At 41.8% G+C, this 23,977-nt stretch overlaps 1 protein-coding gene across 1 annotated transcript in view; it reads right to left on the reverse strand.

Annotated features, from left to right (window-relative positions):
* FBN1 (fibrillin 1) overlaps positions 1–23,977 on the reverse strand; it is a 229,148-nt gene that overhangs the window by 15,476 nt on the left and 189,695 nt on the right. The window contains exons 45-59 of the mRNA XM_081151492.1: positions 21,157–21,282; positions 19,050–19,166; positions 18,102–18,230; positions 17,115–17,234; positions 15,097–15,222; positions 10,711–10,860; positions 10,279–10,344; positions 9,889–10,005; positions 7,775–7,894; positions 6,083–6,205; positions 5,401–5,532; positions 3,130–3,255; positions 2,353–2,559; positions 962–1,087; positions 595–717 (exon numbers count right to left, since the gene is read on the reverse strand). Coding sequence (XP_081007618.1) covers positions 595–717; positions 962–1,087; positions 2,353–2,559; positions 3,130–3,255; positions 5,401–5,532; positions 6,083–6,205; positions 7,775–7,894; positions 9,889–10,005; positions 10,279–10,344; positions 10,711–10,860; positions 15,097–15,222; positions 17,115–17,234; positions 18,102–18,230; positions 19,050–19,166; positions 21,157–21,282 — 1,908 coding nt within the window. The remainder of the gene's footprint in view (positions 1–594; positions 718–961; positions 1,088–2,352; positions 2,560–3,129; positions 3,256–5,400; positions 5,533–6,082; positions 6,206–7,774; positions 7,895–9,888; positions 10,006–10,278; positions 10,345–10,710; positions 10,861–15,096; positions 15,223–17,114; positions 17,235–18,101; positions 18,231–19,049; positions 19,167–21,156; positions 21,283–23,977) is intronic.

The raw sequence follows: 23,977 nt of genomic DNA on the forward strand, positions 1-23,977 counted from the left end.
GTTGTTTATGGGAGTATGCTTACACCAACAGAATTTTGCAAAAATTTTCTGAGTTGATAAGGGATTTCTGCATAAACTTTGGCTATTTCTTAATTTTTTATGTGATATTTCTGCCTCAGACAAGCTCCTGGAAGGCAGGAATGGCCCTGTTTTGCAGAACAAAAGCCTAGACAAAGTGCTTACTTACTTAGGAACGATGTCTTCTGTGATTGTGGCACTGATTAGTATGAGGCTGGACTCTGATGGACACCTAGGCTATTTAGTTATGGAACAGTCTGACTACATAAATGCAATAAAGGAGGCAATCAGTTAGGGACCCACCCTAGCCCGAGCCTTGTAGAACTGGTCCTGCTGTCTCTGAGACTCACAGGGATGGCCCCCATGGATGCCCATGGGGCATGCAGTGAGGATGGCTGCTGCCACGGGTCCTCTGCCATCTCCCTAGACTCAGCCTCCCTCCCTCCCTCCCTCCAGCACAGGGAGCCTCCATGGAGGCACTAACCCCAGGGAAGTATCTCTTGCCTGTAGAGAGGGTCTTTCAGCAACCTTGTGCCCAGGAGGCAGGTAAGTGGGTGAAGGCACATCCTACTTTACCTTTGCAGCTCCTTCCATCGTCCTGCAGGATATAACCTTTCGGGCATGAACACTGGTAACTCCCTTCTGTGTTTTTGCAGATAAAATTGCAGGGTTTGGGAGCCTGGTTGCACTCGTTGAGATCTACAATCAAAGAGATACAGAGTGACTGCCTATCTAAAAAGATGCATAGATACTGAATATCTACAAGGTCTAATAAAGAAGTTTCGTTTTGAGAAAAGGAAAAGTAAACTCTGTGTAGTCTTTGGTCCTTGTCTTATGTTTTCCTATGAAACTACATAAGCTTTTTACATTGAGGATTTTATTTTTTTGCCATAACCTACAATTTTTGCTCAAGTTAATAAACCATCAGAAATAGAGTGCTTACCTACGCAGGCAGTCCCAGTTATATCTGGAGTGTAGCCAGTTTTACAAATGCAATGATATGATCCTCTGTCATTGATACATTCCCCGTTTTTGCAAACGTCATGGATAACCTTGCACTCATCAATATCTGTCATTTAATGAATAGAAATTAAAATAAGAGAGGGGTTAAAATAGACAACATAGGCACCAAAGGCATTAAAGTTAATGCATAGGGCTCACTTCAGTGTAAGTACTAATAAACTATGTTACTAAATCATGGACCTAAGAAATTAAACCAAAGGGAGGACAGCATACATTTTACATGTAATGGTAACTGTATTGAAAGGCAAAGAATAACTTTATCAGGCTGTAGTGGTAAACTAATCGGGTTAGGAGGAAACTTGAAAAATAATTTTCCTTCTAATTTTATACTGTTTTCCTCCTCTGGGTCCGTAGAACAGCCACGTCACCCAGACACATCTAGCTCCTTGCGCCATCGCACGCCGTCAAGCTCGCCTCCTGCTGACATTCATAAATGAATCACAGCGGCGGATCCTCTGGACAAGGAAATCCCACTTTTTTCCTAATAGTGCATGTCCAAAATAAGAAGAAAAGTTTTTCTTTTCTATTCTTTTTATTGTGTTTAAAGTTAATCCTAAAATATCAAGTTGCATAATGTTAGGAAACTTGGACTAAACTTCACTCCTTTGGTGAGGGAGGCCCAGGGCTCGGAGGGCGATTCCTGACTGGGCTTCATTTTTGCCGCCTTCTAAGGAAGACAGACCCTCACTCACAGCCCCGCCAAGGGAGAAAGGTTCCATCAATATGCACTGTTGAGCACTAAAGCCACTGCAGTCCCATCCTGACCCATTCATCGCCTGTTTAGAAAGTTGAAGAATCCCGCCCTGGCCGGGTGGCTCATCTGCTCAAGCATCACCCCATACACCAAAAGGCTGCGGCTTGGATTCCCAGTCGGGGCGCATACCTAGCTTGCCGTTTTGATCCCCAATCGGGGCATGTGCGGGAGGCAACCGATCCATGTTCCTCTCTCACATCAATGTTTCTCTCTCCCCCACCACCTCAAAATCAATAAAAATATATCCTTGGGTGAGGGTTAAAAATAAATACATAAGCAAAAAGTTGAAAACTCCTTATAATGCAGAGGCAGGGACCCCAGGGCACACAACTTAACCAGGTGGACCAAAGACACTGGCAACATGGCCTTGAATGTCTAAAATAACATAAGGAAGAATTTTTGTCAACCTCACCTATGCAACTCAGCCTAGGTTCATACTGCAGATTCGATAGTTTCATCTGTTTTTCATAAAACAAACAAACATATCCCCTGCAAGTATTTTTGGATCGAGTAAAGTACCTGCTCCGCTGGTCATAAATCAGAACAAAATGAAGTACCTGCTCCATTGGTCATGAATCCTCGGCCGTGGGGGCAGAGCTTTTTGAAAGCCACAGTGCCCTGGAAAGGGCAGATCTCGCAGTGGGGACCCCAGCCTCTCCCCCCGTCACAGCAGCACTCGGACTTGGTGACGGGGTTCCTGTTGCTCGAGCCAATCTGGCACATGTTCTGAAGCACCTCGGTGAAGCAGTACCCTTCCCGGTTGTCTGGAAGGGACATCATGTTGAAAAGACGACGTCAGGAAGTTGTATGAACACAGCAAGGGATCAAAAATTTGGTCAGATATGAAACCCACAAGGGATGTAACACTTTACCCTGGGTGAGAAGGAGCGAGAAGGGAAAGCTGGAAGCTGCAGTAAGAGAGAAAGGATGACATCTGAGGAAACAAATAAGAAATTCAGTGAGTAGGCAGGAAAGCATTGGTCTAGACAAGGCTGCAACTCTGTCCGCTCCCAGAAGTATGGGGGGCGGTCATGCTACAGAGAGAGAAGCAGGGAAACATATGGAAACATCCTGAGCACCAAGGGTTTAAAAAGGCAGCCTAGAGAGAAATTCCAAACGAGTGATTCAGTGACGCAATTAGCAAAGGAAGAGTTGAGCTGCAGGGTGGTGCTAAGCCCAACGGACCATCCGTCATTGAGTCATCTCCAAAATAGGAAGATTTTTAACCTTTCCTCAATTTCTGACAATCTCTTTTATTTCAAACAAGAGATCTGGGCTCCAGGCACCCCAGCGTGGAGGCCGGGTTACAGAAGCACCCGGCTGCCGGTACTCACCGAGGCACTCATCCTGGGCGGGGCTGGCAGTGAAGCCGTCGTTGCACTCACAGGTGTAGCTCCCCAGGGTGTTGAGGCAGCGCCCGTTCTCGCAGACGCCGGGCTTGGTCTGGCATTCATTCTCATCTGTGCCGTGCCATTGAAGGACCGAGAACAAGAGGAGTCATCTCACCACTTTGTACAGGAATGGATTCTTTCTTTTTTTAAGTTTCGTTAGTGCCCTAGCCAGTCTTGCTCAGTGGTTAGAGCGTCAGCCCACAGACCCCTTCAGGGTCCCGGGTTCAATTCTGACCAAGGGCAGGTACCTCGGTTGCAGGCCTGATCCCCAGCCCCAGTAGGGGTGCATGCAGGAGGCAACTGATTGATGTGTCTCTCTCACCTTGATGTTTCTCTCTCTCTCTCCCCCACTCTCTCTGAAAAAGCAATGGAAAAAACATCCTCAGTGAGGATAAAAATAAATAAATAATAATAAAAAGTTTCACCAGTGAATACTAGGTAAGCTACTCACAAGGTTCCAAGTCAAAAGGTTTAAGAGCGTTATTTAGAAAAATTCCCTTTCTCACCATCCCCCAGCCATCAAACTCCACTCCAGGGAGTCAACCCTGTTACTAAAGTGTCTTCCCAGAGGCGAACTGCACACTTACAGGCAAATACATACGTCTCTGTGTGTGCACCTCCACCCTTTAAAAACATAATTGATGGCATTTTTATGTACTTAAAACATAGATGATAGCATTGTATGTACACTTACAGGTTTTCACTTAATAAAGTTTAAAACTTTTCATATCCATACATAGAGGATTCTCAACGGATTATATCAAATGAAGGAAAAAAATTTAATTTTAAAATCAACATATTAAAGAAATACTGCAATAGTTCATTAGAATAATATCTGTGATAGTTGTGATGTAAGGGAGTTTGTCTCAATGAATCTTGCAATTCAATATAGATTATGTTTATTGTAATACTTCAACAATGTTATTAAAAAATAAGAAATCAGAATTCAGTTTCCCAGGTTTAGAGAGAAGCATTAAAGTAGCTGGAGACTCTTAGAATTGTCTGATGAAATAATTTGCCTAAACGTATCCCATTGAGAACAGTTCTAAACCCCCGAGGCAGAGGTCTCAAGAAAAGATGCAGAGAGTTGAAGGTGACATCTAGAAAGTATTAAAACAGGTTAAAAATCCCAGTGCCCAGACGAAGTAAATCAAAATCTCGGGGGTGGAACCTGAGCTCTCCACATGACTCCAACGTCCAGCTGAGGATCAGAGCCGTGGATCCCAGAAGATCTGGTGTGGGGTCATCACTCCACATACCTTCCCTATGCTTTTAAAGTCTGCTCTTTAATTACTATTTAATTCTGTATCTCACAGAGCAAGGGGACAGTGAGGTCCTTAAGATTCTTGACTGACACGTAAAACATGTTTCCTAATGTCGCTGATTTGTGAAAAGGAAAAGGAGGCATGAGGGAGCTTTCTAGTAATTTTCTCCTGTATTTTTTTTGGTCTAAAGCAGTGGTCAGGATACTTTCTATAGGTAATAGCAGGACTATAGTATTACTACATAATATATAGTAAATGTTTTAGGCTTTGCAGGCCATATGGTCTTTGTTGCAACTGCTCTACTCAGCTCTGCCACTGTGGCACAAAAGCAGCCAGGGGCCATAAGTAAGTGAATGGTTATAGTTAGGTTCCCATGCGACTCTATTTACAAACACAGGTGGTGGGCTAGCAGGCTGGATTTGAACCTCACGCTGTGGCTTGCCAACCCCTAGTCTAAAGGTGTGGTTTTTAATGCTGGATCCACCTGACAGGAACCTGGGGGAGCTTTAAAATACCATATCCTCCTGAGGAGGGTCCCACTGGGTTAGTGATGTGCCTGGTTCTGAGGGACCTGGCGTCAGAACTCAGTATCAGGGTACTGGTAGCAAAGTTGGGTCAATAGAGAGGCATTCCAGTGCAGTAAACAGAACTGACCCCCAAACAAAGGTTTATAAAAAAGTGAAGGAAAGAAATGGAAAAAACAGCTGATATCCTAATCCTGGCAGCAAAATGGGCCGAGAAAGGAGGAAAGGCCAGCTCAGAGGGGGAAATGACAGTGCTTTTGGAGTTCATAGATAATGAAGAGGCAAGGGGAAGTTGACAGGAGGTTAACAGAGACAAAATGGGCCTGGCCAAGAAGAACACAGTGCCCATAAGGACTCAGCCCCAGTCCCTTCTGTCCTTTGTCCCTTGTGACTCACTCCAGCTCCTCCTGCAGGGGATCTCTTACCTACACAGGCTTCCCCGTCAAGTGTCCGCTGATAGCCAGGTCCGCAGATGCATATGTACGTGCCGATGAGGTTCTTGCATTCCATTTGTTTTTCAGCACAGTCGTGTTTCCCCGCTTCACACTCATCCTCGTCTGGAAAGAATGTGCAACCACAGATTTATAAGAGAAGCTGCATCAATTTCTTACCTTTGACACATAAAATAGTATTAAGTAACCTATTTCCTTTGGCATTGTTGGGCTCTGTGGCCTCCAAAGAATAAGAAGTCTTCTAACCACCTATAAACGTGAAGAAATTGCCCCTAATTAACTGGAAACTTCTTCAAAAGCAGGAAGCAAGATTTTTAATCCTCTCTGATGAATTGAATATCTCCATCTCAACCTCTTCCTATTGAACGTCTTGAACGTGGGGAAATGTCTTCTTTATAGCTTCCCATTTGCAGCGCGCGTGGTATGCAACACAGAGTGAACTAAGAAAGATCCACAGCACAGCCCTCACTCAGCTTGAAGCCTCAAGGGACAATTTACTAGGAAAGGTAGTAACGACATCCTCCTGATGTCCATGGACTGCAGCAGTGTTCCTCAGTCCCCAGCCCTCCTCTGTAGTTGGGAGCTTTGGAGGGGCATCTCCCATCACAGTGTTAGAGCCCCCTGGCCTGGATGACCTTGAACATGGCTGTCTCACCTTTGCACATCCTTCTGTCTTCTCTCAGAATATATCCAGCAGGACATTTGCATTCATATGACCCGTAAGTGTTGACACATCGGAAAGCACAGAGCAGAGGATTCTGGGCACACTCGTTTATATCTGCAGCAGAGGTAGCAAGAAAAATAATGGATTATGGACATCAACCACACAAAGGAATCTACTTTTACCAAAAGCTGAAATGCTTCATTGTCATCATAATGGACCAAGCAGTCTCTGGCTCTCAGGGAATTAAAAGATGAGCTGGTTATTTTATAATCGGTATAAGTAGGGTGACCATGCGTCCTGATTCTCCCAGCACAGTCAAGTTTATGCTTGTTGTCCTTGCGTCATTATGAATTGTTATTTAGATGGATGAGAAATTATAGGTCACCCGATATAGAGGGAGCTTTTCTAAAATTCTGGCTTTGAAGCCTCAAGTGGATCACTTGCCACTCCCAAAATCACATGGAGTGGTGATCAGTTTTACCCCATTCAGCCAAAACAACTGCCACATCAACTGCTGTCAGGACAGAAGCAGACCCCTCCGAGATTGTTAACCACCTCCCTTTCCCCATATAGAAGAGGCTTCTGTGAAATAACAGTGATTTTTATGTCCAAGCAAACAGTGTTCTGAATTATTACACACTTACAGAGATACTTAGTTCCCACTGATGCCCAGGTTAGAGCCTTAAATAGATGGGAATGACTTTACCATTAGTGGGTCAAAGTGTTTTCTGTAGATTGAAACCATAGTTTGAAACCATCATAATGTGTTTTTGGAAAATCAGGGTTAAAACAGACCATCTTGATTATCATGCTAAGGCCGCTGATGCCAACCGAGATCACCAGTGAGACCCCAGATCATGATGTAATCACAGCCTTGAAAGATCCACCCACAACTTCAACAGTGGGTCTCAATGGGCCCTATCGCTAACGCAGAGCTCGTTTTAATACCAACGTTACCCTTTCCCTTCAACTCCCCTTCATTCTTTTCATGGACCAGTAGTTCTCAACTGAAAAATGCATCAGAATCACCTGGGGGGCTGCGGAGCCCCAGTCTTCGAGCTGCTAATTCAGGAGGTCTGGGGAGAGGCCTAAAAATTTTGAATCCCTAACAAGTTCACAGGTGATGCTGCTGTAGCTGGTCCAGGGACCACCCTTTGAGAACCACTCTTCCAGACACTCCCTCCCTTTTCCTTCTCTCCATTCATTCTTCCAGACACACTGGCAGACACTGAGAGCATACAGTCTCTTCTACTGTGATGGCTGCAGGATGTTGGTGGTATCTCAGTGTGCAGATGCTTCTATGAACAGAAAAGAAAAAGAAGAGAAGGAAAAGACAGGGAGCATGGTAGATGAAAATAAAAAGAGAAGGGGAAAGTGAAAAATAAGAAAGAAGGTTGTAAACAAGACAGGAGTTGTATCCAAACATCAGCAGGAAGGACACACCACTAAGAACTCGGCCTAATCTGCAGCATAACTTGTGCCATGAGCCACCTCCATCTTTTTCAGATACTCCCTGCAGAGAGGAGGCCACACGGAGAAGAAATGACGGCATGGCCCATCGGGCCCGGAGGTTCTCTATTCCATACATCCTGAGTGGTATTTCATATTAAGAATTATAATCACCCAACTGCTGCCTCCAAGATCAGGACACGTAACCAACTATCCTGCGTTTAAGAGGCTTACCTTCACAAGTCATCATCGGGCCAGGTTCAAATCCTTCCTCGCAGGTGCATTCGAAACCTCCAATCACATTCTTGCAGGTTCCGTTTCCACAAGGATTGCCCACAGAACATTCATCAGTATCTGCAAGTGACCAGGAGTGCATTCAAAACACGATGAATTGAGGGAAAGTGGGCTTGGACTCGAGTAATACCTTTCATTCTATCAGAATATTTCAACCCATAATGTTCTACTCTATTCTCATTCTGCCCTTGCAGAGAAGGAATGCACATGTCCTATTACCACAGCTTTGCAGCTGTGAAATTTGACTTGCTAAGTGGCAGTGGCGGTGACAGGGACAGGGACAGTACCTGGGCTTCTGGCCCTCACAGTGCTGTTTTCTGTGAGTTTCTCCAGCCTGCCATTTTATAAAGAAGTAAATCTTCTAGTGGGGATAGATTCTCAAAGGGTTAAAACAGTGCTTCTCTCACAAGTCAAAGGTTTTCACTTATTTAAAGCTGGAAATACATCTCCAGTTTGGCCTTACATTACAGCCCTCTCCAAGAAGCCTTAAACATGATGGACCTTTGCCAGATATAAAGTAGAAGACTAAACTGATGCAAAACAAGAGACCAGGGTTGAGCAAAATTAATACACTGGGTAAAATCAAGATTCAAGTAGATTTTGTTGATTCTGTTGAAACCAGATGGTTTACATTAGCCAGAAGACAGTCTAGAAAGAAATACGTTTAGGGTATGATCTCTCTAAATAACTGTGGAGAGAAAACAAGTTTTACCAAGGAGGTCCAAAATATATACATATGCCTTCCAACCCATCTACCTAGAATCCTCTTTCTGAAACATTTCTTGGGGAAAATACCTTCCTTTGGGGGAAAAACTGAGAAATAAACATTGCATTTTAGCTATGTAAGGCACGGAAAAGTAATGAACTATCATCAGGGGCTCTATCTTATGCTGGGTTCTGAGTTCTGCGAGTAAAGCAAGAGAAAACGGCAGAGGGACCCTGAGTGGGGAGGCTCACCTCTCGCAGACATAGCAGCACTTACTGGAGATGCCAGAGAGAAAACACTGACAACTTAGCTTTTGTGCTACCATTTCCCTGTAAAGGGTAGTATATCTCCTTCAAGTTGATAAAAATCACAATATCATTGATTTTCAGAGCTATAAGGTCATTAGAAATAAGTTAGTCCATCCGCATAACATTACATTGGGAAGCCTAAAGAACTTGCTTCATGCCCGGCCGGGCGTGGCTCAGCAGTTGAGCATCGACCTAGGATCCAGGAGATCGAGGTTCGATTCCCGGTCAGGGCACATGCCCGGGCTGCAGGCTCAATCCCCAATTACTCCCTCATCATTGTTGTTTCTGTCTGTCTCTCTCTCCCTCTCCTTTCCTCTCTCTGAAATCAATAAAGATATATTAAAAAAGAAAAAGAAAAAAAGAACTTGCTTTAGCTCCCACAGCCATCACTGCAGCTGAAATCCTCATGCTCTGATTCCTTGTATGGAAATAACACTTTCTCATGCACACAAACTCATAGCATTTATGCCATTATTAATTCAGGTTTGGATTTCTTAGCTAAACATAGTACTTGGAGTCCACTTGGAGTTAGTGTGGATTAAGACGTCAAAGGTGAGCCATAGAAGTCATTCTTTGAAATTTTAATAAGAAGGTTAAAACAAGAGGAATTACACTGTGTACACAGCATTTCATATTACTAAGTATAATAAATCAGGGTAAATTTTGTATTTTACATATGGAAAGAATAAGATTAGGACCATCACCTTTTTTTTTTTTAAATTTCAGAAAGACTTTCATTATAATATTGTCCTTTCCACTATCTCTTCAAATGTGTCCAGCATCTGTCTTCCCCATTAGACTTAAGGACCATGTGAGGAAGGACCATGTTGGCTTGGTTCACTGCTGTATCCACAGAGCCTAACAAAGTGCCTGGCACATAGTGGGGCCTCAGCTAGTATTGCTAGAGGAATGACATATAAATGAATGAAACAAAACTTATTTCTGTTCCATCTTGGTACTTATACTTGCTCTTGTGAATGCTATATAGCTTAATTTTTAATTTGTAAAGTCCCAATGGAAGAAACCAATTTATTACTCACCCACACACTCATTATCTTCCAGAATGTAACCAAAGGGACACTCGCAGCGATAAGAGCCATCCGTATTGATGCACTGTCCATGCTTACAGACGTCAGGTTCTTTGCATTCATCCATATCTTAAGCAAAGGAGAGGAAGAATAGTAAATAACAAGGTATTGTTTTTTTAAACACAGAGGTAAATTATAATCATTTCAGTGTTTAACCCATGAAATATTTATCACAATATTGCAAATGCAATACAATAATACAATTGGTACCTAAAGGAGAAGACAAAGAAATAGAGTTTAATTTTTGAAGAAAGATGTGAAGAAATACAAATAACTGGAATTGAGCAAGGAAGAGGCTAGTTGATATTTAGAAATGCTAAGAATCTAGCACAGGCCACTCACCAACTGCTGAATCATCAGGTCCCACGATGATCCCACTTCCATAAGGACAGATCTGGCGGAAGGCCTCTGTGGTGGAGACATACTCGTTAATAGATAGACCAGTGGCAACAGCTACAGGCTCCTCCCCAAGCATTATGTAGTGGCCAAACTGCCACATGCTCTACATATTGGGAAAGAATGAACAAGACAAGCCCCAAAACCAGAGACAGTAAACAAGGCTCCCAGAGCTGCTGTGCCCACTACTTGGGCAGCTCCGATTCATAACATGGTTGAAAGGAAAAGAACTACCTCGCTTCTGAAATAAATTTAACAAACATTTTAGTTAAACTTAGAGTTAAATTGTATTATTTTCCCGAAGGTCTATGGTCTTGCTTATCTCATGGCCAATGTGCGCCTTGAATGGGCCAAAGAGAAACGCAGATGTAGACGTACCATCGGGCTCAGTGGGGCACAGCTCGCAGGGATCCCCCCAGCCTTCTCCCTTCAAGGCGCAGCAGCATTCCTGCTTGGAGTGATTCCTGGATTTGGGTGATGAACACTTTCCTCCTTCAAACTTTGCGTAACAGTAGCTCATTCGCAGATCTGGAGCACAAATTCAAGAGGCCCTTCAGTTGCTTTCTTACTAAATCATTCATGTAGAATAAATAGTGAATAAGAAACTGGCCATTCTGTTAAATGTGTTCTCTTCTCATAACTAGAGTAATACTCCTTAAGCGATTATAATGATAACTGAGCTGAGCGCTTCCAAGTCACAGGTAACCTCTGTAGTGAGATCTGATGGACAAATCTACATGACTTTCACCATATAATTTCTCATTTTAGCCAGTTCTCCCAAATGACCTGATGTGAATAATACAAATGAACACTGTCACATTTCAAAACTGACATCCTCAGTGACTTCAGGATGGGAACAGCCAGAGATGGAGTCATTCACAAGATCCCTTCACTGGGAGCTCTGCTTACACATGTTTGGGATAACATTTAGCAAGCACACTAGGTGAAGGTAGGCCTCCCAGTTCTAGTACTCACTGTGATATTACACTATGCTGTTTATTGTGTGTCCCCCAAGCCCTAGAGCCAAACTAAAACCCTGGATTCCAGGCATAGAGCAAATAAAGATGTGGGAATTCTGTGGACTAGTCAGAATACCACACACTGGTCGTTTACTGAAGCAGCTACTTATGCGGCTGCTGCCGACAAAATGGATGTGGAGCTTTCTGCAGGGTTTGACACATGAACACACACACAAACAGAAGCTCGCTTAGCTTAACAGAGAGAGGGAAGGTAAAGAGGAGGGCAGGGAGATGAGCGAACGGGAGGGAGAACCATCTTTCAGGCAGTATATTTCTTTAATATTGATTATTTTTGGTGACTCCAACATGGAATATGGGACCTAGTTCCTACAGAATTTTCTAACTTTGCTTGACATAATTTTGGCAACTGACTTTTCCATTTCTTATAGCACAAATTGGGTGACTCTAAAAAGTGAGCTCATCCAAGAGCCTGGATGGAGTGTGTTTTCCCTCAAACTTGATTTCCAGAGCCTTGCAAACTCCTCTCGAGTTACATAGAGGCAAAATCTGCAGGTTTTAAGGAACTGCTTTCACATCCATTTTGCACACTTGCCCCTTTTTCATTTTTGATCAGGTCTGCTCTCTCCTGTTGCTGTTTTCCAATTTCCGGTAGTATACTATTATAGCCACCTATGCATTTCTGTTAGGACAATTTTACCAGCTTTTATTTCACAACAAATGAAACAATGTAAGAATAACTGAGTTGCAAAGGTAAAAATATCTGTCTGTCTGTCTGTCTGATTTACCAGGCTCTGGTAAATCTAATTCAATTGGCCTCCCCAATGAACTTGTTCAACTTCTTCAACCAACTTCTCCAGATAAATGATCTCCCTAGTTTCTACTTTGATTCCACATCTGTACGGACAGGACCTCACAGGCACCCTTCAGTCAGCTACTCTTTGGAAGGTCAAGAGCAGTTAAAAACCAGTCCTGTCCGGCTGGATGTGGCTCAGTGGTTGAGCATTGACCTAGGATCCAGGAGACTGGGGTTCGATTCCCAGTCAGGGCACGTGCCCAGGCTGCGGGCTCGATCCCCAGCAGGAGGCGTGTAGGAGGCAGCCAATCAATGACTCTCTCATTATTGATGTTTCTCTCTCCCTTTCCCTTCCTCTCTCTGAAATCAATAAAGATATACTTAAAAAAATAAAAAGCCAACCCTTGTCCTGCAGCATATCTGCCAGCCAAATGTTTGCTTTGCTGAGAAGCTTCAAGATTTAACAAACTATAGTTTCCTGAAGGACACTTTAAAAAATATATTTTTTAAATTCATTTTTAGAGAGAGGAAGGGAAGGAGAGAGGGAGAGAGGGAGAAAGAGAGCGAGACATCGATGTGAGAGAGAAACATCAATTGGTTGCCTCCCACATGCACCCCAACTGGGGACTGAACCGGAAACCTGAGTATGTGCCCTGACCTGAAATCGAACCCACCACCTTTTGGTGTGTAAGATGATGCTCCAACCAACTGAGCCACACCGGCCAGGACAAGGACACCTTTTCATTGGCTTTATTCTTCAAGTTCATTGTCACACACAGTTTTGTGTTTATTGGTTCTGGTTTTCTTATTTATGCCTACAACTGTCCTAAGACATAATTTAGTGATTACTCACCAGTGTGTCTCAATAAATATATTAAAACTTAATTCCTTCCTTTGTCTTCCAGCTTGTAATGTTTCTTTGAAACCTAGACACGTGCATGTTCTAATACTAGTCTACTAAAATTTTCATTCTCTCTTACTTTTATCACTGGCCCTGTTCCCTAGCTCAGCCTCCCTAACACCACTCCATCGCCCCACCTGCTGAAAAAAAAATCTAGGCATTACACAGAGGCTCAAACACATGAAGTTTAGGGTGAGTCAAAGTGACAAATTCCCTTCAATGAACTCTGTAAGTGGGAGCGGTTCATTTACATCTGTGACCTTCAGGTGCCAGGGTCCATCACATTTGTTCCTCCAAAACATTATCTGTAGTTCTGTGGAGTTTTCTCATTTCATGGGCAATGGAAGCCTGATTCCTAATTTGTCATCTTATAAGAAAAACCCAGGTCTTAATTCCCTGGCTACAATAAAATCTGTGCTCTGTGGGAGATTTCTGTTCGCTTGTGGCAAAATTGTTTTATTAATCAAAGGTGCCTTGCATTGGGAAAGAGAGCTGTGCTTGCCCACACACTTTAACTAGAGATCGCTGGGATGCCTGTTTACCAGTCCATCTGCAAAGAGCCCTTAATGACCTTTGAAATTTCTTCAGAACGGCAACGGTCGCTTTCCCCACTTGCATTCCTCCATTCTGGCTCTGCCTCTTGGAGCTGAGCATGTGGCAGGGCTGCTCACAGGCTGGGCCGATTCTTCCTGCAGCCTTAGTTGCTCTGTGACAGGCCAGTGCAAATTGAATTAATAGCCTCTGAGTTTCCTCTGGCCTGCCACATCGGCAGATTCACACCTGGTTTCTCACTGCTTTCTTTCCAAATTCAGACCAAGCCAAAGGCACACAAAAACCAGGGAGTAGAAGTTAGAATTTATCTGGCTGGTCTGTACCATCCGGACTGAGTATCTGCTTCAATCATGCACCACCCCACCCACAGCCTCGAAATCCACGTGGGCTTCCAACAACTACCTATAAGATCAAACCAAGCAGAGAATTTTCAACTCTCCTCTTTCTCACTTGTAAATACTAGGTGACTAAATGACTAATGGTAAAGTAAATAAAGTTAATTGATTAGAATCACAACAAGAGTCTATGAAGGACTCAGAAACTGACAAAACTTTGTCACCTGTCCAATAAGACTTGTTGGGCAGGTATTACTATTGTTGTTTAAAAAGATTGAATGTCTTGCCCTAGGCTAAAAATGGCAGGGCTGAGACTTCAAAAACAATTTTTAGACTCTTAAGTGATATCCATTGGCTCCCATTTGGTAATATGGAAGCAAAACACACACACACACACACACACACACACACACACAACAAGAAAAAACTAAACAAATAAAACAAAAACAACAAAAAGGCACAGGGGCAGGGCTAGAGGGGTGGGGAGAGAACTGTGTGCGTTTGCGTGGGGTGGTTTTTGTCCTGAATTCATCAAACTAGTCTATGAAAGTGGACAGACACACACAATTGCATCCTTAAGTAAACTCTAAACAGTTTTCAGGGACACGATACACTGTGTTATACTTAAGTGAGGGTTCCCTTTTGATTTTTTTAAAAGTGCACATGCATTACTCCTACAAACAGATTACGACCTAGCAAGAATCCTGGTCAGTTCAAATTTACTTTTCTGTTTTTCTTAGAAAACTAGTGATGTAAGGGATGGGCACTATGTCCTGGGAACAAATGGACTGACTTGCATTTTTCTGTCTGAAAGCCTAGGTTTGGCCTATATTCATCTGGGTTGCCTCGTCAGAGGCACAGCCTGCGTGGCTGACGGCTGATCCCGCCAGGCTTTGCCACAGTCAGTGGCTCATGGCTGATTCCCAACTCCCTGACCTCCCGGCGTCTATGTTCTTAGGGAGGAGAGACAGGTCTCGGTGCCAGGACAGTTGCTGCACAAGCAACCGTAATGTGATGGATGAGTGTTTAGCCTTAAAAGTAAAGATGAACTTTCTGACATATGGTAGTCATTAGACCTCCGTGAGAATAAAAGCCCTCCATCTTCTCTTCCACAAAGAATCAAAGCTTTGCCATGTTTTAAAACTGGAACCGCGACACATAAACCCAGGGCAATGAGCGCCTGAAGCCGGCAGAGGCACTTACCTTGGCACCGTCTTCCAGTGGAGGACAAGGAGAAGCCGTCGGGGCACAGGCACCTGAAGCTGCCTTCGGTGTTGCTGCACGTGCCCAAGGCACAGATCTCTGGCTCTTCAACACACTCATCGATGTCTAAAAGAATTACACGTGTGTGAGAAAGAGTCCAAACACACAGGACATGCCATCAGGTACCAAAAGCCAAATGTGGAAACGCCACGTGCGGCTGACTTTCTAAGTCCCCCGATCGTGAGGATGCTCCCTGTGCCATAACGCTATGGTGGGACTGCTAGGCTGCGACGATTTTAAAAAATCAGCTTGCACAGTTCTTCTTGGAGAAATGGGATCTGCAACGAGGACTCTCGCATCAGTGCGAATGGCTCAGGGAACCATACACCCTAGTTTGCCAGGGAGAGTCCTTAGCTCACACCTGTTGATCTGGCCTCATTATTAATGGTGCCCACCTCCAAATTGTGTTGGTTTGGTCAATAAATTACACAGTCACCTTCCTTAAAGAAAAAGTAGAGCCCTCTCTTTCCAACAGATTTACCCATCGTTTCCCATTTTAGCCAAAATTTGTCATGTAAAAGAGGTAACTCTTGATTCTGAACCATAGTATTTTTATGGAAATACTTTTTTTCCCAATAAAACACATATCTCTTGCATCTTGGGTTTTCTATTGTCATGTTCATGCAAAGAGTTCTACCCACACAAAAATGTATTCACATTACACAACTTTATTCCCACAAAGTCCAACTAAAGGGAAGTGAGAAAATTAACTCCATCTTTGCTCAGTATTGTAAATACCACACAGAAGATATTTTAGAAACATGCAAGGCCAAGTGATTATCTTCCTATACGGTGCAAAGTCGGCCTCTTCATCACCCCACGTTATTACACGGCATTTATAACTGCATCTTGCTTCCTGTGCTTTATTAACAAATCTGAACTGCTGCTGAAGACTGAGTTATTCCATTCCCACACGCTCTCCACCACAACATTCAACTCTTTCTTAAAAGAAAAGCCAACTTTCATGAAAATGCTCAAACATTTCTTTTTGGTTACTGTTTCTGTCATTGTTATGCTTCTTTCTCTTAGAGTAGAAATTAACTGTAAATGCTGACTTCCTAAGAGTGGGGACAAAGATTATAGAACGGGCACATTTCTTGACTATTCAGGAAGTTGTTATTTTTTCTATATATTTCCATTCTGTTCATTCTGGGAGAAGTTTACAGTAATCATGGAGTGAATAAAGTCAATCTAAAAGTAAAGTAATGTGTTTAATAATTTGCAGTTAGGCCTAATTATGATCATATGTATCCATGTGTAATATTTTCAGTTGACTGCAATTTAAATTGGATATATAATAAAATTTCTCATTGATATTAAAATGAGATATTAAAAGTGGAGAAATTTCTTACTCATTTTGGATTAGATACAGTCCTGTTCAAAGGTGGAGCCATGGTCTAGGTGACTTCTTAAGAACCCTAATCATTTATAAAATTCTGGCAATTAATGTTCCTCATTTAATGCAATGGCCTATGTATCAAGGAAGGCAGTGCTAGAAGGTTTGCTGCGAATTTACTTGTAGTAACACATTTCCACCTCTCTATAGGTCAAAATAATATAGACAAATTATACAGTCACGTGCATCCAACCTTAAATGTGGTCACTTAAATATTTTAATTGGAATCAGAAAGCTATTTTTAGTTGCAAACTAATGGCACTTAAAAACATGTAACCTAAGATATTTTACAAGATCCATAAAAGCACATTGGAAAATAGTCAGGGTCCTATGACCACCCCTATGCACAGAGCAAATAACTACATTAAGGATTAGCATGAGCATTAGATGATCTCGTCTCACCATCTAAGTATGAGGCCGTAAGTTCCATCCTCTGCTCTTGGATTTGCTTTTGATCAAGTATTACAAAGTGAAGACAGCGTCACACCATCACAAAAGCTTTGACTTTGATGATGCCTGAGTAACCAATACTACTTATTTCTAAACACCGATAGCCTCCTACCTTCACACTTGTCATTTTGTAGACTGTATCCAGGTGGACAAATGCATCTGTAGGACCCATCCAAGTTCTGGCAGGTGCCTGGTGCACACTTTCCGGGTTCTAGGGCACATTCATTGATATCTGAGAAGAAAAGATAAAAAGAAGGAAGAGGTTTCAGCAGGCATGATTTCCATCGAGCAATTAAAATTCAAAGAAACTGGAATCAAATCAAAGAAATACATAAAACTAATTATTAAAGTCCACAAAACCCTACCGTGGAGAAAAATTAACGACTCAATAAAAATAAGCTTTAACAGCTTTTGGGAGGGAGTGTGCAATCTAGCAACCATATTTTATTTGACCTATTACAAATTAAGTATTTCCAGAAAAGTGTGGCATGTAAAAAGTCAATGGATATGAAGATTTTTGAGAGCAGCCAAAAAGTCATATAAGAACTTATTACAAAGTTATCTTGAAAAAATATATAAGAAAAGGGATTACAATTGTTTATAGAACAACTTAATTGTCTAACTCTTTAACAGTTTAACTGTTCTCTGTGAGTACAACAATTTAATTTTAAAAGATGAGGGGGGCCTGGCCGGGTGCGGCTCAGCGGTTGAGCATCGACCTAGGATCCAGGAGATCTTAGTTCAATTCCTGGTCAGGGCACATGCCAGGTTGCCAGCTCAACCCCTAGTGTGTCGGGGGGTGCAGGAGGCAGCCGATCAATGATGACTTTCTCATCATTGATGTTTCTATCTCTCTCTCTCCCTCTCCCTTCCTCTCTCTGAAATCAATAAAGATATATATTTAAAATAAAATAAAAAATAAAAGATGAAGGGGAAAAAGTGGCATATGTGTTCGTGTGTGGGGGGCAGAATTACTGTAATTCTGCTCTGCTTTTTTCCCTCTAGGTTTCCAGAAGGAAGGACTGTGATAGAGCCTGCAAGATTTTTTGAGGGGTCTCTAGGGACATTCTCTGTAGGGTCCTTCTGAGGCAGGACTCACCCACACAGGTTCTTCCATCCGGGGCCACCTCGTAGCCTTCGTTGCACTGACACTGGAAGGAACCCACTGTGTTGATGCACTGGCCATTTCTGCAGATGTTCCCATTTCCAGTTGCACATTCATCAACATCTGCCAAAAAAAAAATATCCTTTGATATATCCCAAAGAAAATGTCATAATCCCAGCAATGATCAAAACCTTTAAAGGGAAAAACACTTGTTCTGAATTTCAGTGGCCTTTGCTGGCTCAGCCATAAGAAATTCCAGTGGAAATCTAGACCTGGCTTTGAGTACCGGTCAAAACCTAACAAGATTACATAATTCTATTAATTAGAGATTGATCATTTATATTAGAACATTATATGAGTTTACCTTAATCTTCCTTTAGGTTTAATTTTAAAGGCTAAAACTGAATTACTAATACACAATTACAGCTGAGGGTATTATGAAGTAGTCCCATAATTGAAATGATATGAAATTAGCCTCAAGAACAATACATGTTTGGTTCATTACACTCACTTATGAATAATGGTACATGTTTTAAGAGGAGGTTTTAATAGATTGAATAATTTACTTCTTTAAAGAGAGGCTAGAGTGAAATGTAGACAAGCAGGTCCACATTACTCATAAATTCTGTAATTTTTGTACAAGAAATCACTTTTGTATGTCTTAAAATGTAATCAATTCGATTATTTCAAAATTTATTTAATTCACAGCATAGTAAACATAAAAAATGTAGCTGCTAATAAGCATTCGAATAAAAGTAATGGACTTAGTTACACATGTGACATTTAATTAGCGCATTCTACTTGACAAATATTTTAACCAACTGTCATGCATAAGACGGCATATATTACGAAGAGATAGCTGGCACACTGGGAGCAATGCTAGCTACAAAGAACACGTACAAAACTGACTTCCCTGGGGGACCCGCTATTTTGCACACGCACCTATACAGTCATTGTTGTGAGAAAGGATGAAGCCATGATTGCAGCGGCAGTTGAAAGAACCGATTGTGTTTCGGCAAGTTCCGTTCCCACAGGCATCTCTTTCACACTCATTTATGTCTAGTAGGAGCAAAGGACATAGAGAAACATGATTATTAACAGAAGAAGGGATTGCACGGTTACCTGGGGTTAAAGGGCATGTTAGAGTTCACCAAGTGTCCCCCGTGGGCTGAGGACCCCTTGATGGTGGCCTTGGGTCCAGCAGTGGCAGCTCCCTGTGAGAATCCAGCAAAAGGCAAGGCTCTAAACCCCGGGAGTAAATCATTCCCTTGGTTGGCATGTGAAGGGAGGCAAGCTAAGGACATGAGAACTGGACAGAATTATTTTATTCTATTTACTTCTAGAATCCTCCACCCTTGCCACTTTTTTCAAATTTTTTCACTTGCAAATGGAAAAACTCTGTGCGCATCTGGGTCTTGATTTGCTGCCACCTTTGGCAAACTTCAGCCTGTAAGAGTCTCACTCCAGTTTCCCAAAAATCAGTGAGTCACCTGATATTACCCTGCAATCAGCAACAAAATAAATTAGCTTTCTAACTCACCTGACATTTTAGGCATCTTCTCCTTTTCCCCAGTCCACCCCTAGAACCCACCACCACTCCCACCAAGAACAACTTATCTCACTCAAACGATCCCAATGTGAGGGCATGTGAAGTGGCTCGTCTCATACACTCATACGCTATTGTTTGTCTTTCACCAGCCTCTGATTTTCTCTTGAACTATTTTGTTAAGCTACACTGGCATCTTGTATGTCTTTGCATCTTGCCATAGCAGCTGACATCTTTCTTACAAAGAGGTAGGTGTAGGTGTAGATTACATTAAGGAGGAAATAAGAAATCTAAGTGAAAGAAAGTTGATACCTCTGGTTTGCAAGAGATAGGCAGAATGAGGAAGGCAAGGATATACGGACAGAGAGGAATGGAAGGTAGCATCTCAGGCTGGCAAAGTGTAGTGATCAGAGTTAGGGTTCCCTTTCCGTTCAAATTTTGCACATGAAGATACATTATCTGTGATCCTAAACCAGGAGGCTATTGCTGACTCCAGAGTGACTCCAACGAGTGTGTCTGTGGTTGCAAACTGCATCCGGAGAAATCACCCTGCCAGCTATCGAGAGCTTCTGCCACGACTCATTCTTAGCCGAGCTTAGGTAGAGCAGATTCTTTGGTAGGAGGTTGCAGATAATTCAGATGAAAGAGACAGAAATAAATTTGGGCTGGGTCACATTAATATGCAGAGGTTAGGGGTTAGGTCCCCAGTGATGAGCAGGGCGATCAGACTCCTTTAATTTAAAACATATCTGCTCTGAAGAAGACAAAACTGATGAGAAGTTCCCTAACGGATGAATCCAATTATAGCCAAAGTTAAGCACTTTAAACATTACTGGACTGATTGTTCTTTTTCCAGCTGTGAAACTGATTCATGTTCATGAAGTCCCCAAAAGACTTAATAGATGTTGCTTGAAAGTAGAAAAAGAAAGGAGGTAAAGAGAGAAAATGATCGATTACATATTTGAAGTTTATTCTAAATCAATATCCTGATTCACTACTAAAACCTAGGAAGAGATTTAAAATCTTGAGCTTTTTTCCCCTAGGAAAATGTTTCTCTACTTTTTATGCCTTTGTAGGATCTGTAAATTTTCCTTTGAGGATCCGGTAAAAACTACAAACTCGTCTCAAAAAAATGCTCAGGTTCAAACATTCAAAAGCTGCACTCTGTTCCAATCAGCCAAACCCACATAAATATTATAAAGGGAAATAGGTCATTAATGTTCATAAAAAGTAATTTTTTTATCTAAATAGATTTTCTAAATTTATCCCTTAGTCAAAAGTTTTTCTATAAGAGCCAAATGAATATCAAGGAAGAAGTTTATTATGTTCAGATTGCCCAAGATCAAATACCAAAAGATGTTAATGCTACGTACACGCCTGCTTGTTTTTATTTTATAAATAGCAGAACTATTGAAAGGTTTAGTATTAACTATTATATATTCAGAGGCAAATCCGTTTTTCAATAGGATATGGGGGGAAAATGAAATCATATCACATACTCACCCAAACACATGGTTTGGTCGTCATTTGTTTTAAAACCAGTGTTGCAAAGACAATAAAAGCTTCCGACTGTGTCAATGCAATGTCCGTGGCTGCATATGTTGGGGATTTCTTGACATTCATTACGATCTGTAGGTAAAAGGCATCTTTAGCATCTTAAGCAGAAATTTCAAAATCAAACTGAATCATTACTTCTAGGTATTGATCTCAGGACTCATCCTAGCTCTTTATAAACTAAGTCAGTAGAACAGACACTGGCATTATATTTCTTTTTGCCTCAAAATTGGTTAAAACTTTTTCTCATTTACTGGGCATATTCAGAGTATGTTAATAATACATGGAAAAAAAAATGACATACAGGGTCACTATCCAAAAAAATGTTCTGAAAAATTAGAGAACTTAAAAGTCGAATGGGGAAGAAACATCCAAGCTGGGAGAGAATCCATCTGATTATTTGCCTAAAAGCATCATCACAGATTTTGGAATGAATTTAAGTATTTTGTCTAGTCAAGACTTGGGGCCTCAAATCATTGACCCTTAGGGCTTCCTTTGGAAATTTATATCAAAGTGAAACAAATCCCTTTGCTAAAATAGGTTTTCATGATGGACAGCCCACATGGTCCCTGGTTCCAGTTTCCCCCCACTGTTTTGTCTTACTCCTCTAACTTTTGGTTCTTTTTTAACCAAGTCTTCATGTCTACACATGGCTCCTTTTAGCACTTGACAGTCCTAACAGTATTTCTTTATTTTCATTCATATTCATTCAAAAGAAAGCCGTGCCATCTTGCTTCTGCCAGTCTTTAAGCTCTAAACTATATTAATCATCAACTGAATCTCGGTCACTCTCCTGAAATCTGATCATCTGCAGGACAGAATTTATTGCATGAATACACACATGACATAATTACGTGCCTACCTACGTCTCTAATTTAATTTTTAAAGCTCTCAGGATATGTTTAGGGCAAATATAATTTTAAGAGCACCGATTCGTCCGGATTTTCCTATTGTCGCCAAAGAAAGCAAGTGGCAGGCCTCCACCTCGGGTGCAGATGCTGCAGAGCACAGCTGCACCCTGCTCTCCTCTGAGTAACCAAACTCGCTGCTTGTCAACCCTGCCTCCTGAGCAGACAGCAACTGGCAACAGGTGCTTCCCGCTGCACAGAGCAGTCCTGTCCAGAAGAGACGGTATCCCCTCCATTCCATGTGCTCAGGCTGCCATTTTTACAAGGACTTCCTTCCAATACACAGAACATTCAGAGCTGTGATCAATCACCGTACTGGTTTAAAAGGTTCCAGTGAGGTTGAATATTTTATTAACAGGGGAAATCGGAATAAAGCAGCCAAGGAGCTACTGCTAGCCTATGCAGAAATGCTAATTAACTTAACAAATTATGATTCTTCCTATTGGAGAAAATGGGTTTAAAATGAGCAAACTGCTCCCTGAGATAGGCAGAGGAAACTGATCTCCATCCCCAAGCTCTGTGAAGGAAGCTGATTTTGAGGAAGTGCGTCTTGGGGCCTACCCTAGTTGACCTGAACCTTGAGTGCCCTCAGATAGCACCACACCTGGAAGTGTGCAAGGGATCAGGTCTGTCTTATCTCTGGAGCCCACAGGAAACATAGAACATTAAGGATCTTCTTAGAAATGGATCCCCAGTCAAGAATTTTCTTTCCTACATTGCCTATTTGATGATGAGTTTTAAAAAAAGGAAACATGGAGTACTTTGAGATTCTATTGTTAAAACAGAAAGTTGCAGATCTATAGATCTTACTGTGAAGTTCACTTTGTCTAGAGACCAGAAAACTAGGTTTCTCAAGTATCAGGGTTTGAACTCCCAGGAGATTATGCTTGAGGGTGAGATAGGTTTAAACACAATATTGGGGGGAAAACCCACACAGTCAGTGGAGAGAGATGAGACCATAAGAAAATGGTTGGGAAGAACCTATCTCTTGTCTTTCACTTGGTGAGAGATTTCAGAAGGGGGCTACATTTGCTGTAACTGCACAGCCCCTGAAGTCCAACCAGCACCCTGGGCTTAGGTATCTACTTGACTATTCTCTCGGATCTTTCAGCAACACTGTGGGTACTATGGCCAGCCACGATTTTGGGTTTGAAATGATGTACTTATGAATTCAAATTCCATCTTATGATGGAAGAAAAATTTCATTTCTTTTCATTTTAAACACAGGAAAAAAAGTAGTATTTTGCATTAGGTCTAAAAAAATGCCATGTATAGGACAGCATTTAAAGGCATTTTAAAAGATTTTTAAAGTAAAATGTAAATGAAGACATTACCAGAATGAAGTCTTCAAACCTAGAGACTGAATAGTTGCAAAATTCAAGTACGTTTCCTTTCTTTCGAGGACTTCAATGAATGAGAGAAATGGAGCTTTGGCTACAAACAACACTCACACCATTTATGGCTGGTTAATGACTGATGGGTTTTATTTATGTTAATGCTCTATAAGAAAATTTAACAGGGCTTAAGCCCCAGCAGGCCCCGGCTGGACATGCTGTCTTGATGTATAAATAACTTCTTGCCTGAGTGCTAAATGGTGTGAAATGACATGTTCTATATTATCAGCAATTCTTTATTTTGACTGGAATTATTTCACCCAGTTTCAAAGAAATATAAATTAAGAGCAAAATGCACGGAAGTGGTCTCAATGCCAAGTTTCACGAGGGTATTGTGGCTCATATCAGAGACGTCCCCACTTTTCCTGTCGTGTTTTTTTTAAATACATGGATAACAACAGCTCTGTTGACAAAATGTTAAACACTTGCACATATTCCTCTAAACTCAAAAAAACAGGTCTTGATTCT

This window comes from Miniopterus schreibersii, assembly GCF_964146895.1.
Source record: "Miniopterus schreibersii genome assembly, chromosome: 1".
NCBI classification, from domain to species: domain Eukaryota; kingdom Metazoa; phylum Chordata; class Mammalia; order Chiroptera; family Miniopteridae; genus Miniopterus; species Miniopterus schreibersii.